Source organism: Podarcis muralis, chromosome 17 (assembly GCF_964188315.1).
Source record: "Podarcis muralis chromosome 17, rPodMur119.hap1.1, whole genome shotgun sequence".
In the NCBI taxonomy this organism is placed as follows: domain Eukaryota; kingdom Metazoa; phylum Chordata; class Lepidosauria; order Squamata; family Lacertidae; genus Podarcis; species Podarcis muralis.
In genome coordinates this window covers 39578706-39593131 of record NC_135671.1, presented here as the reverse complement: position 1 = coordinate 39593131, position 14426 = coordinate 39578706, and the positions used below count along the sequence as shown (strand labels likewise).

At 46.3% G+C, this 14426-nt stretch overlaps 1 protein-coding gene across 5 annotated transcripts in view; it reads left to right on the top strand.

Moving 5' to 3' along the window:
* Positions 1-3754: 3754 nt before the first annotated feature.
* The window catches only part of CACNA1F (calcium voltage-gated channel subunit alpha1 F), a 65139-nt gene continuing 54467 nt past the window's right edge, over positions 3755-14426 (top strand). For 4 of the 5 annotated variants that reach the window (XM_077921042.1, XM_077921039.1, XM_077921038.1 and 1 more), the window contains exons 1-4: positions 5601-5700; positions 7400-7539; positions 11136-11278; positions 13102-13254. In XM_077921042.1, the coding sequence (XP_077777168.1) occupies positions 5617-5700; positions 7400-7539; positions 11136-11278; positions 13102-13254 (520 nt within the window). In that variant the 5' untranslated portion in view covers positions 5601-5616. Of the gene's footprint in view, positions 4520-5212; positions 5472-5594; positions 5701-7399; positions 7540-11135; positions 11279-13101; positions 13255-14426 lie in introns of those variants that run through there. The other variant, XM_077921040.1, reaches the window with a different exon arrangement.

Here is a 14426-nt window from a genome sequence, read left to right as displayed (position 1 = left end):
ATCACAGACCTTCCATTCAGTAGGGCTTAAGCAGGAGAAATGCCCCGTGTGCCAGGGCAAGGTTGGGGCCCTCCTCTGTCAGGATCCCCAGCTTGCAGTCCAGCTTACTTCATGCGGAGGCACCTTTGTAAAGAGGTAAAACCAGTTAAACCAAAGCTCACAGCTCTGTAACTTGAGGAGGAGGGAGTGTACAGGATAACCTTTTAGCCCTCTTCCAAAAGGTTATCAGAAAATGAGTCCTCCAAGGCTACAATCCTCACCCCACTTGCCTGGGAGTAGCCATGATTAGGATTGCAACCTTAATCAGTCATCTTAAACCTTTTCAGACCTAACGTCCCTCCTTTATCACCCATCTGTAATATGGATCCCATTATTAATTTTGCTGCAGTATATGCTTGTACAGTGGTACATCTGGTTACGTACTTAATTCGTTCCGGGGGTCCGTTCTTAACCTGAAACTGTTCTTAACATGAAACATCACTTTAGCTAATGGGGCCTCCTGCTGCCGCCGCACAATTTCTGTTCTCATCCTGAAGCAAAGTTCTTAACCTGAGGTACTATTTCTGGGTTAGCGGAGTCTGTAACCTGAAGTGTATGTAACCTGAAGCATATGTAACCCGAGGTACCACTGTAGTTACAAGTTTGGTGGATCAGGGGAATGCTGTGGATATAGTGTTTCTTGGTTTCAGTAAGGCTTTTGACAAAGACCCCATGATATTCTGGAGTAGCTGGTAAAATGTGGTTCTGGAAAACAAGCCTTATGAGGAATGGTTGAAGGAGCTGGGTATGTTTAGTCTGGAAAAGAAGAGACTGAGAGGAGATATGATAGCTATCTTCCAATATCTTAAGGGCTCTCACATGGATGAGGGAACAAGCTTGTTTTCTCCTGCTCTGAAGGGTAGGACTTGAACCACTGGCTTCAAGTTACAAGAAAGGAGATTCTGACTAAACATCAGGAAGAAGTTTCTGACAGTAAGAGCTGTTCAGCAGTGGAACGGACTACTTCAGGAGACTGGATGGCCTTCTGTCATTGATGCTTCAGTTGAGATTCCTGAATTGCAGAGGGTTGGACTAGATGACCATTGGGGTCCTTTCCAACTCTGCATTTCTATTTTTTTTACCTGTTTTATTAAATTTGCTTAGCAACATAACATTATTATATATATTCTATAAAACAAAGAATACAAAACAAAATTCATTCATACTACAATGCATTTCTATTATTCTAGTTCTGTTTTTCCGATTATTACTCTAGGATGGCAAGATACAAAGGCTCCTGTACTTTTATATAATAATAATAATAATAATAATAATAATAATAATAATAATAATAATAGTTAAGTTGTGGGTGAACATATCAGACGACACAGCGATTCTTCAAACAGCTCTTGTTTATTCACTGGCCAGAACAGAACTGAACTGAAGGGTTCAGCCAGCCTGCTTATATAGAGCTCCAGTACAACGTAACTGTAACAGTTTGATAAAACTATCCAATCACTGAACGTCACTTTCAATCCCTTATTTGCATAACTATCTACAGTATCCCCCTGCTGGCCCAGGGTGAAAACTTCAGTACATAACACCCCTCCCCACCGAGATAAGGCATTAGTTACAATCGTAATGGTTTCCTTATATACAGCATCACACGTAATGGTTCAATGGCAATCGGTTACATTTCACATACTTCCATCAGACGAACAGTGTTACATGTCCAACAACATAGTCCTTTAAATAAGTTGGGTGCTTGGAAACTCTGCTGGACCGCCGGGGACTGGTAGCCAAGTCCGGGAGGCCGCCCAATTCTTGCTGAGGCTGTGGCGTGACCCTAGGTGGCGTTGAAACCAAGTCCCCTGGATCCGCTGTTGTAGGTGGAACCTCCGCAAGCTCAAACAGCTGCTGGTGTGAGTCTGCGGACACCAAGACATCATCAAAATATGGTACCACACCTGGAAGCCCTTGCAGGAGACGCTCCATAAGGCTTTGGAAGATGCCAGGAGCCACACTCACCCCGAACTGCAAACGGCGGCAACGGAATGCCCCTCGGTGGGTGACAATCGTCTGGGCTTCAGCGGTGGCATCATCAACGGGCAGTTGTTGATAGGCTTGGGCAAGGTCCAGCTTAGCGAAGACCTTACCCTCACCCAGGGAATGCAGCAGGTGTTGGACAACAGGAACCGGATAAGCGTGCTGCTGAAGTGCCTTGTTGATCGTGCACTTGTAGTCAGCGCAGATTCTCACCGACCCGTTTGGCTTGACAGGCGTGACGATGGGGGTTTCCCACTTGGCGTGGTCAACCGGCTCCAAAGCTCCTTGGGCGATCAGCTTGTTCAGTTGTTCGTCCACCTTAGCCTTGAGAGCAAAGGGGACCCAGCGTGGCTTTAGCTTGATGGGGGTGACTTGTGGATCAAGGCTAAAGGAGATGGGCGTACCTGTATATTGACCCAAAGTGCCGTCAAAAACCTTGGCAAAGTCTTTGACCAGACTAAATCATGCTTTGCGCATGCACAGAAGTGCTGAATCGTGACCTCCGCATGCGCTGCGGTTGTGAACGCTGTGGGTTGCAAATGTGCCTCCCGCACGGATCACGTTCGCAACCCAAGTTGTCCACTGTATATGCATATATATATATATGGACGCGGGTGGCGCTGTGGGTAAAAGCCTCAGCGCCTAGGGCTTGCCGATCGAAAGGTCGGTGGTTCGAATCCCCGCGGTGGGGTGCACTCCCGTTGCTCGGTCCGAGCGCCTGCCAACCTAGCAGTTCGAAAGCACCCCCAGGTGCAAGTAGATAAATAGGGACCGCTTACTGGCGGGAAGGTAAACGGCGTTTCCGTGTGCTGTGCTGGCTCGCCAGATGCAGCTTTGTCACCCTGGCCACGTGACCCGGAAGTGTCTCTGGACAGCGCTGGCCCCCGGCCTCTTGAGTGAGATGGGCGCACAACCCCAGAGTCTGGCAAGACTGGCCCGTACGGGCAGGGGTACCTTTACCTTTATATATGAAATATAGTGGTACAGTCCACCTCAGTTTAGAGTTGGCACATGTGAGCCATTCATGAATTTTGACATACCAACCAGAAAGCAATGCTTTACATTTCCTGTCCTGTGCCAGAAGGCAGGAAAACAAAGGTTGTATACACATTATGGGCTTAATGTCATTCTTTTTCTGAAGCTGGTTTTGGGGAAAACACATCAAAATGCAGTATTTCACATGAAACAATGTGAAACATAAGACAAAACATTGCTTCCCAAACCAGTGTTGAGAGTGCACTTGATCTAGAGTAATTGTATCTCATACATGTATAGTCTGTGCCAATGTTTTACATTTGTTTGACTACCTTTTCTTTTTCCACATTTGCTGGCATCAGGCTAATATTGTTTAAAAAAAGCAACCCTATATTATGAAATAACAATAGTAAATTTTAATATTTTTATTGACTCACCAATTAATTATGCCAGTTGCTGTCCTTTTCATAAGACATTGTACCTCCATATGTTTAAAGCACATTAGAAGCAGATTTTCTCCTCAAAAAATTCTGGGCACTTTAGTTTGTTAAGGGCTACTGGGAATTGTAACTCTTTGAGGGGTAAACTGCAGTGCCCAGGAATCTTTTAAGGGAAATGATGTGTTTTGAATGTGTTTTAAAGGTAAAAGTGTTTGTGCGGTAGTGTGCACAGGAGTGCAAAAGCTGGGTCCGTTCATCCCAGAATGCCCTGAGGTAAGTGAGCAAGGCCCTGCATTGGGAACAACCATCTCAGTATCCCATCCCATCCTGCACCCCAAAAAGACATGCAAATGGGCTCCTTGTGCGTAATCTGTGCCAGGGTGACTGAGGGTGGAGGTATCAAGCCGGACTGTCTGAAGAAGGAAAGGAAACTTGACATCATAAAAGACTTGGTGTCGGTCTGGTTTTGGTCACGGAGAGATCCATCATTTACAAGAGCTCCCTTATGCTGCTTTTACACAACACTCAGGTTGGGTGTGTTGGATTGTGACAAGGCCGTTCCCATTTCAGTCACATCTTTCTCATACTACCCCTTTCCAGGCCTAGGCTGGCTTGTGTGGCTGGGATGTCCCCAGCTCTCAACAGTCAGTGACCTAACCAGCTGTGTGAGCTCCCTCCTCCCTGCCTCCTGCGCTGCCCTTTAAAGTAGGCAATCTGCCTTAATCCTCAACCGAGAGCGAGGGAACGAAGCAGGGAGAGCGACAGAAAGAGAGAGAGTGTGAGAGAGAAGCAGACACGAGCAGGGGCTCAAATCCTTTTCAGCGGGAGCACTGCTGTGGAAAGCAAGGAGCGCATCTACAGGGCTTGGAAGGCTCCTGCTTCTGCCCTCCCATGAGAGCACGTAGGGTTAAGTTGGTCCTTCCTCCCCGCCCAGGGAGAAAGGCCAAAAGAATGGGAAGCCCCCCCTTGCAAGGGGAAGAGGTAGTTGGTCTAAAGTGCTAGCATCTTCTGGAGATTTCCTCATCTGCCCTCTCACCCCCTACAACCAGTCAGCAAGATGTCCGAGTGCAACGGAGGACGTGAGTAGATGTAGATGTGTTTAGTTAACAAGGTAGGGACAAGCTGTTGGGAGGTGGGTAGGAGTCTTACAGTGCAATCCTAGGCATGTTTACACAGAAGTAAGTGTTACTGAAAGGAGTTTACATTTGGGATTGCAGCTTTTAGGGGTGTGTTCAGAAGACACTGAGAGGAATAAGACAGTGGTAAGTAAGGGCTGGTAGAAGACGAATGACCTGGAGTCCAGCTATGGGGGGCATCAGGCAAACTTTTGCATTATAGTGGTTCTCAATCGTTAAACATTTGGTCCTAGGTTAGCAAAGGGGTTGAAGTAAAGGGTAGGGGGCTTGGACACTGTTTAAGATTGGAACAGCAGCTGAAAAAAACAGAGAAGTGTATGGCTTTGGTGTTGCAATCCGAATGAGGTGTTTTGATGTATAACTGGGACTGATAATGGAAATGAATGAGTGTGAAGTCCTGAGGCCAAACCACAGGTGCCAGGCAAACATCTGAAGTTTTATTTCAGCCTGAGCTCACAGAGGCCTTAGTCTTGGAAAAGTCTCCCACAGTGGAACGTGCTCTGTCATATTTCTATATTAACCAACCTTTTTGTGTTTTTCAGAACCTTATTTCTTTTTTGTGCCTTTTCTAAGAAACAGAGCAGTTAGCCTTTAGATCCATCCTTAACTCCCCCTTGCCCTGTTTCCACCTTGCAGCAGCTGGCACCCCCGAGATCCCACGCTCGGCGGCTGAGGCTTTTGTGGAGGCAACAGGCCAGGCCCTGGCATGGACACTTGCTGGCGGCGGCTCAGATACACTGGGCTCTACAGGCAGCAATGCCCAGAAGAAGCGTCTCCAGCACAACAAGCATAAAACCCAGGGGACTAACGTGGTGCACCGTTCACCACGAGCCCTCTTCTGTCTCAGGCTGAACAACCCCATCCGCCGTGCTGCCATCAGCATCGTTGAATGGAAGCATCCTATTCTTACAAATTGGGAGAAATCTGACTCGGGGTGGGGGTGGGGAGGCCCTCTTTTTTCCTTGGGGGAAGGAGGGAGAAGAAATTCCTGTTTGTTGCCTTAACTGAATGTTCCCAGACCCTTTGATATCCTCATTCTTATGACCATCTTCGCCAACTGTGTGGCCTTAGGAGTCTATATCCCCTTCCCTGAGGATGACTCGAATGTCTCCAACCACAACTTGGTGAGTGCCTTTCCCAAAGCCTTGGAGGGAAGGGTGGGGGTGGGGGAGAGCATAGTGCAATGGCAGAGCACATATTCTGCATGCTGAAGGATGCAGTGAAAAGGATTTTGGACAGCTGGAGACCTCAGAATACTGCTGTCAGATAGTACAGGTACTGAACTAGATGGGTAGGCCCAGGGTCTGACACAGAAAGACAACATCATGTGAAGCCAGGAATATTGTCTCCAAGGTCTGCTTCCTTGCTGTAACCCACCACATGCCACCTTCCGGCTAGAGATACCCCAAATCCTGGATCACGCAGCTGCTCCTTATTTTTCTTCACCTTGTATTCCAGTAAACTCCTTTGCCGTGGCCTCTTTCTTCCTTAATGATTCCACTTTTACATCTTGATTTCTGTCTGAGGCAACACGTTAATGCTAATTAAAACTATTATCTCTTAATAACCATTAATCCACCACCTGACTGGGGGCAGCTGAGGCAACAGGCTGCCCCCTGCCCCCTCATCCCCACAGCTTCCTGGTTCACTCTGGGGACCGAGGGTCTTGCAGTGAGGCCACAGAAGCTCCCCTGTGAATTTGAAGTCATCTGCTGATTGCAGCTGGGGTCAGGGCTGGAGTTTGATCTCAGCTTCCCTGGAGTAAATCCAGAATAATCCATGACTGAAACTGGATGGGGGCCAGTTTCTGATCTCTGTTTCTCCCCTCTAGGGTAAATCCAGAAATGCTTGACACCAGTGAAGTCAAAGACAGAACTTGATCTCATTTCTCTGCCAGCCATTTTTTTAAGAATTAATTTTTTTACAGTTCACACAGTACATATACTGTACCACTGTGGGAGGGCTTTGTTGTTTACAGTGGCAGGACAGAGTCCAGAGATTCTGTTCTCATTGAAGGAGAGGATAACATTTATTGGTATAAAAGGAAAGAAGCAGAAAGTAGTGCTAACTGCATTGTGTTTCTGGTTCTCTTACTAGTGGGTCTCAGTAAAGATGTGATAGGGATGGCCTATTGATCAGGATTTCTGGGTTATGTGCTATAGCTCCACATATCTTTTCTTCTCTGTGTTTTTGTGTTTGTTTATATTGAATTGTGCATGCCGTGAGTGACAAATGCACGCTCCTCTTTTCTGGGGAGTGTGTGTGCAAGTGGCCACACTTATTCCTGTAGCCATGTATATATGTGTGATACTCCCAACTCTTTGCTCTCCCTCCTATTTCTTGCCCACTCTGTAAGCTGCTTGTGCTGGTGTTGTACTGAGATAATGCTAATCCAGAGAATTTTTTGCCCATTTCCCTTGATGGGAATTTCCAGTCTCTGTCTCTAGTGTAACTTTCCAGAACTGGAGCTTTCAAGTGGAACTCTTTGGGATTGTCCTGACTTTGGAACATGTGACTGGTTTCAAATCCCAATACAGTGGTACCTCGGGTTAAGTATTTAATTCGTTCTGGAGGTCCGTTCTTAACCTGAAGCACCACTTTAGCTAATGGGGCCTCCTGCTGCCGCGCTGCCAAAGCATGATTTCTGTTCTCATCCTGAAGCAAAGTTCTTAACCCGAGGTACTATTTCTGGGTTAGCGGAGTCTGTAACCTGAAGCGTATGTAACCTGAGGTACCACTGTAAAGTGATAGATTGCTTCTCAGGACACAAGCAGGAGAAGCTTGGAAGTATAATTTGGGCCTGCTGGCCTTCTTCCTCCACAGGAGCAAGTGGAGTATGTTTTCCTCATCATATTCACGGTGGAGACTTTCCTCAAGATCCTTGCCTATGGACTGGTCATGCATCCCAGCGCCTACATCCGCAATGGCTGGAACCTTCTCGATTTTGTCATTGTTGTGGTGGGGTGAGTTTTCTCCGTGGCATAATGAGTGAGTGCAAATCACTTCTGCAGGTTGCCAACAGTCCCAAGTATATCTCTCCAAATGGACTGCCTGGCAGCAGAGAGAGGGGAGATTTGGGGAAACTGCAGTAGCGCATCTCTTCTGCAGCATCTTAATGCAAATAAGTCTGTATAGCAAGCGATTATTAACGAAGTTGAGGAATTAGATCCAGGTCCTGAGAAAAGCCCTCGTTTCTGTAAAATGTGTGCCAAAGGATGTGTCCTCTCTGGACAAAACTGTAATGTCATAATTCTTTCAACCAAACAGTTAAAAGTACAGGAAGCCCTATTGGGGGTCTGTACCTGGCAATGTTAGTAGGAAGGGAGAGGCCCAAGTCTTGTGTTTGAGGGGACTTGAAATAGTCAACTAGCCAGAGCCAGTGCCCATAGCTAAATGCTTATGCCGTGAACATATGAATAGGACTCTTATTGTAAATAGGCCATGCAGACACAACATCAAATAAAGTAGAAGGGAACGAGCAGAGCAGCTCTAAAATGCTGATGAATTTTCATGAGGCCTTTTAAAAAATAAAGCAAACTGATGTTGAAATGTGAAGAGCTGTGCTTAAGCCTAGAAAATGAGAAACTGAAATAGACATTCACCCATCCCTACCTGTGACCTAAGGGGTGGTACCTGGTAGTTCAAAGTGTGGAGCCTGCTAAGAGAGGAATGAGGCCTACTATGGTCCCAGGTCAGGACAAGGGTTGACACCTGGCACCCTGGTGCCTGAAAGGGGAGTCTGATGGACATGAGGCAGGGGAAGGACATGGAATTAATTGTAAAAGTTCTCAAGCAAAAGAATCCCTGCGCCACACCAAGCTGCCCATTTATGGAAGCCACCTGAATGCCTCTGCTGCCAGAGGTGAAGCAGCTGGTGAACATGGACATGCTTGGTTGTGGTCCTCAGTTTGGGGAACATCCTCTCCAGAGAGTTCTGACTGGCACCTTCTTTGCTACCTTTTAGGTGCCAGTTGAAAACATTTTTCAATTATTCATCATGTCTTTTTTATATAAATTAATTTTATTTCATTTTAAATAAAATAAACAAAATGGGCAATTATCTTGCATATATGACCCAACAGAGATCATGTAGATAACACTTTATCCAAATTCACCGTGACTCTTAGATACAGTACATTTAAATTGTCTTATGCTGTTTTATTGTAGTTTTAATGGTGTTTTTGTGTGATTGCTAATTACCCTGGAATCAAAAAGTATTGGGTTGGTATATATACTTATAAAAATCAATAACACAAATAAAAGAGGACAATAGCCAGAACTCTTAATTCAGTGGGAGGGACCACACTTTGCACATAGAAAGATCCAGGTTCAGAACCAGCATCTCTGGTTGAAAGGATCAGGTGATTGGGGAAAAAACCTTTGCTCAATAACCTAAAGAGCCCGTCTTGCACTGGGCAGACCTACTTCAAGGCAGTTTCCTACACCCCCTGCCAGCCTGAGATCCTACTGTACCTGGAGGTTTCTCTCCATCGGATAAAGATCCTGAAACTTGAGGTCAGCTCCAGAGACATGGCAAGTCTGTTAAAAGGCTTTGCCATCCCACTTGTTCATTTGCTTACAAATTAACCTATGACTGGTGTGGGGTATCTGTGGCCCTTCCGATATTGCTGAACTACATATTGGCCATACTTGCTAGGGCTGACTGGAGTTTTAGTTCAGCAACATTTGGAGGACCGAAGGTCCCCTACACATGGCCCATGCAATTCAGACTGCAATATGTGCTACATACCAAGCCATCCACTGGTGGGGGGCGGGGGGATATTTCTCCTGGAGCTATAACCCTCAGGCAAGCCTTCTTTGCAGAAGTCCCAAGTAAAAACCTCTCCACCATCATCAGGGCCATCAAGGACATTTTACCACCCAAAATGGCTGCACATCATTATATTAAATGTGTGCCCCAGGACCTATTGCCATGGTGTGTCAGATGCTGGCATGGATCATGAGCCAACTGTTGAGCAGCAGTGTACAGCAGTAGACAGTGTTGGGCATGGACCAGGGAGAGCTGAATTCAGATTTCTTCTCTGCTTAGTGGTAAAGCTCACTGGGTAAGCCCAGGCCACTTTCTCACTATTTTGAGGATAAAATGGAATACCCTCGTATACAATGCCCTGAGGATTCAAGTGTAATTTATCAGATATGTGGAGGCCAGCTATTGTTGCTCAAAGGAGAGCAAAAGGAATTATGCTTAATTGCCTTTATTATACCCCACATTTTAGAGCCCAGCTCTGGTATTTTGTGGGTGGGGGGAAGGGGGAAGGCTCAAGCATCTCCCCAGACAATCCCCAAATCCTTAGTTCCCTTTGGGATTAGGTTAAGGGGAATGATCTTGAAAAGGGGATAGTCCTTATAGCCTGAGGATCAATACTCTGAGTCCTCATCCGATGAAGAACGCCGATCTCTAGAATTAGAGAGGAGAGGAGAGACTGACCACCCCCTCCTTAAGGTAGTTTTAAAAAGGATTAAAATATAGGATTGGTCTATCAATGGCTGGCACCTCAACATTGTGTTTTAATTGTTGTAACCTGCTCTGGGACCATAGAGTGGATATAATAATGATGATGATAACAATAGTACCCACCAGGGCCTGCTTCACACTGTTAACCCTAGAGAGTGAAGGCAATAATAATAATAATAATAATAATAATAATAATAATAATAAAAAAATTTATTTATATCCCGCCCTCCTTAGCCGAAGCTGGGCTCAACAACAATAAAACAGTACAAAAGTACAGCATAAACAACACTCTAAAATCATTCATTATAAAATTAATTAATTCAAGCCACTGGCAACCATTGGGCCAGAGCTCCGCGAAGATTGCCGAGGGAGGGAGTCAGGCTGTGCCCTGGCCAAAGGCCTGGTGGAACAGCTCTGTCTTGCAGGCCCTGCGGAAAGATGTCAAGTCCCGCAGGGCCCTGGTCTCTTGTGACAGAGTGTTCCACCAGATCGGAGCCACAGCCGAAAAAGCCCTGGCTCTGGTTGAGGCCAGCCTAACCTCTCTGTGGCCTGGGATCTTTAGGATGTTTTTGTTTGAAGACCGTAAGGTCCTCTGTGGGATATACCAGGAGAGGCGGTCCCGTAGGTACGAGGGTCCTAGGCTGTATAGGGCTTTAAAGGTTAAAACCAGCACCTTAAACCTGATCCTGTACTCCACCGGGAGCCAGTGCAGCTGGTATAGCACCGGGTGAATGTGATCTCGCAGCGAAGACCTCGTAAGGAGTCTCGCTGCAGCATTCTGCACCCACTGGAGTTTCTGGGTCAGTTTCAAGGGCAGCCCCACGTAGAGCGAGTTACAATAATCCAGTCTGGAGGTGACCGTCGCGTGGCTCACAGTGGCTAGGTCAGGGCGAGAGAGGTAAGGAGCCAACTGCTTAGCTTGGCGGAGATGGAAAAATGCCGCCTTTGTTATAGCTGCAATCTGCGCTTGGGTCTATGGGGCTAGAAGCTAGTTTGTCATTCTTTTATCTGTGTTTGGGTGGGCTCTTCATGGGAAGAAAGGTCCCCTGCCTGTCTCATCATGGTCCTGTCTCCCCCTCACAGTCTCTTCAGCGTCATCCTGGAACAAGTTTCCCACAAGCCTGGAGAGGCTCATCACATGAGTGGGAAGCCGGGTGGGTTTGATGTCAAAGCTCTGAGAGCCTTCCGTGTCCTGAGACCTCTGCGCCTCGTCTCTGGTGTCCCTAGTAAGCATCTTTCTCTTTTACAAACAGGGCGCCTCCGGACTGGTGTTTAATTGTTGGCGAACTTTCTGCAATATGTTCTTGACACAATAATCATACATGTAGTGGTTAATTGATTCTGCTTTAGTTTGTTGTGTGATGTCTCCCCAATGCTATCCCATTATTGCTAGCCAGAGGAGCTGTCAGCACAACAAATGGAGGACAAAAATAAACCAGAACATTTGGGGTATAAAAATTAAGGGGTTTCAGCTGGAAGTTACCGGGCATGCGCTGACTGGAAATGAAGCCGTGTGACGACTACAAAACTTCTGCAGGTGCAAACAGTATTGAAAGTGGGATCACATGTAACTGCCCAAAAAACATCAAGAGCGCAAATAATCATGATGTGCAATAAAAAGGATGTCTAGAGGGGCCCCCATATGTTTCCTTGGTAGTAGCTGATAACAATCAGTGCACCATCCTTTGTGCTTACACATTGCACTGCTTTGGGTCAAATTGAGATGCCGTTGAGTTGATGCTCTGAGCTGCATTTATACACTGTACATATACACTGTACTGTATATGGTATTTTTGCTGTACCACATATCATCTGCCTAACTGTACATACAGTGGTACCTCTAGTTATGAACTTAATTCGTTCCAGAGGTCTGTTCTTAACCTGAAACTGTTCTTAACTAGAGGCTTGCTTTCGCTGATGGGGCCTCTTGCTGCTGTTGTGCCGCCGGCACATGATTTCCATTCTCATCCTGGGGCAAAATTCTCAACTTGAGGTTACTTTTCCAGGTTAGTGGAGTTTGTAACCTGAAGCGTTTGTAACCTGAGGCGTTTGTAACCTGAGGCGTTTGTAACTCGAGGTACCACTGTATTGGTTTGGCTGCTGCTAGCTACATAGTGGCTGCACTTTGCTTTGCCAGAGTAGCTTATTGAGCAGAGAGGTGCTGTACCATGTGTTGTCGCAGTGTTCTTGTGATGCCATATCCATACTGCATTGTGCACAGTTGCACTGCTATACCACAGAGCAATAAAGACCATTCACAGCAATTTGGGGGCATATGCCACATAATGGTTGCCTTATTGCACCTCACTGCATGTTGTGGCATTAGCCAGAGTCACTTTATTTTGCCAAAACATATGCTATCGTTCTGCACTAGATCACACTGCAGTATTATACTGCAGCTCATGTTTAATCTGCTACAATGCATCACAGGCATTGCACTGTATACAATCAGACCTGCACATCGAGCTTCATGTTGGTTTCCATGCAGACACACAGTATTACCCAGAGCATACCACGTGCACATATTTGCATGCTGTCTTGCTAGGCAGCACATCGACACATTCCATGTCATTGCATTATTGTGACTTACAGCCACTCTGCAAATCTCCTTAAATACAGTTCCCACAAACTGCATGCCTGCTGTGCAGGGCCACATTAAAGCACCACTTGCATTTTAGTTCATGCTTCCACACTGTATTACATGCTATGCACAGCAGCACACAGCCGTATTCACCATGCTCTGCACTGCTGCAAGCACATTGCACAATGGATAGCAGGAGCAGCTCCTTCAATGCGGTGTATGAAATTTGACCCAGAGACAATTCATCTGCAAATGATTTAGCTTCAGGTTCTCTACGAATGTTCATTGTGCTGTGAAGGAGAATCCTCCACCCCTTCTGGTTGTATTCTGCTCCTGAGACTGAGCTCTCCACCTGCAGCCATGCGCCCCTGTATACATGGCCAGTTGTGATTGCGCTGCATGTTGCAGCACTGCTCATCATGCTTCTGCAAAGTTAACACCATGTTCTGAATCCTCTCCACCAACTAGGCCTGCACATTGTCTTGAACTCTATCATGAAAGCCATGGTGCCCCTCCTGCACATTGCGCTGCTTGTCCTTTTCGTCATCATCATCTATGCTATCATTGGCTTGGAGCTCTTTATCGGCCGCATGCACAAGACCTGCTTCATCGTTGGTTCAGGTATAGTTCTGCAAGTGGAGGGGGGGGAGGAGGTATGTAGATCATTCTTGCCTCCAAAAATGTTAAATTTTAGGGAGAGAGACCAATCCAAGTGTGTGCAAATGAACTGTAGGGAATAATCCTACTCCTTCCTTCCAGAATGGGGAATAGCACTGCTGGGATGAATTTCTGTTGAATTCAGTTTTCAGTGTGAGAGCTGCAGTTTTGAAGAATGTGAAAGGCTTCTCTTTCAAACATTTTTTCATACCTATTTGCAGCTATCTTTCATCATCATCTGCTGCTTTGTTGCTGTTGTTGCTGTTGTTGCTGCTGTTGTTATAAACTTGAAAGAGCCTTTCACAATGTGATCAGGAGCTACATAGTGAGTTTCATGTGTTACAGGGAAATTGAATGGGAGAGGTTGAGAGACCCCCCCCTCCAAGCCTTGCCTCATCACGAGGCAAGAACAGGGAGAGTCTTCACTGCACATTATCAAAACCTCATTCATTTGGGTTCAAAGCTCCATTCGCAAGGTGCCTGTTGGTCAGAGGCTTCAGAGCCCTGACGGCAGTCCCTAATGTTGAGAAAAGGAATAACAGCGGAGTTTGCAGAAGGTGCCCACGACTCCCCACGGAGCCTCAGGCCTCCAACAAAGGAAAACAGGGAAAGTGTCAATACCAAATGTAGTAATTCCCTGGTAAATGTATTTACGTACTGGCTCAATGAGAAAACTTTAGAAATCCATAAGAAATTACTCATTGTATCAGTCTCAGTTCCAATGACATTTAGGACCCAGGGAAGTGAGGTATAAAGGGAGGGGTTAGTGAGCCCACCATAATCCCTGAGATGTACAGTCATGTCTGTCTGCAGGACCTTTGCAAGGAGTTTGTACTGTGAAAGACTATATTTGATTGACAGGTACATTCCTGGATCTCAGGTTCTACCTGTGACCACACCTTTTCTGTGATGTATCTATGATGTCTTGATGATGCTTCTGGAAATGTATTATGGGAAACTTTTACAACTGAGTGCAAGTAGATAAATAGGGACCGCTTACTAGCGGGAAGGTAAACGGCGTTTCTGTGTGCGGCTCTGGCTTGCCAGATGCAGCGATGTCACGCTGGCCACGTGACCCGGAAGTGTCTCCAGACAGCGCTGGCCCCCGGCCTCTTGAGTGAGATGAGCGCACAACC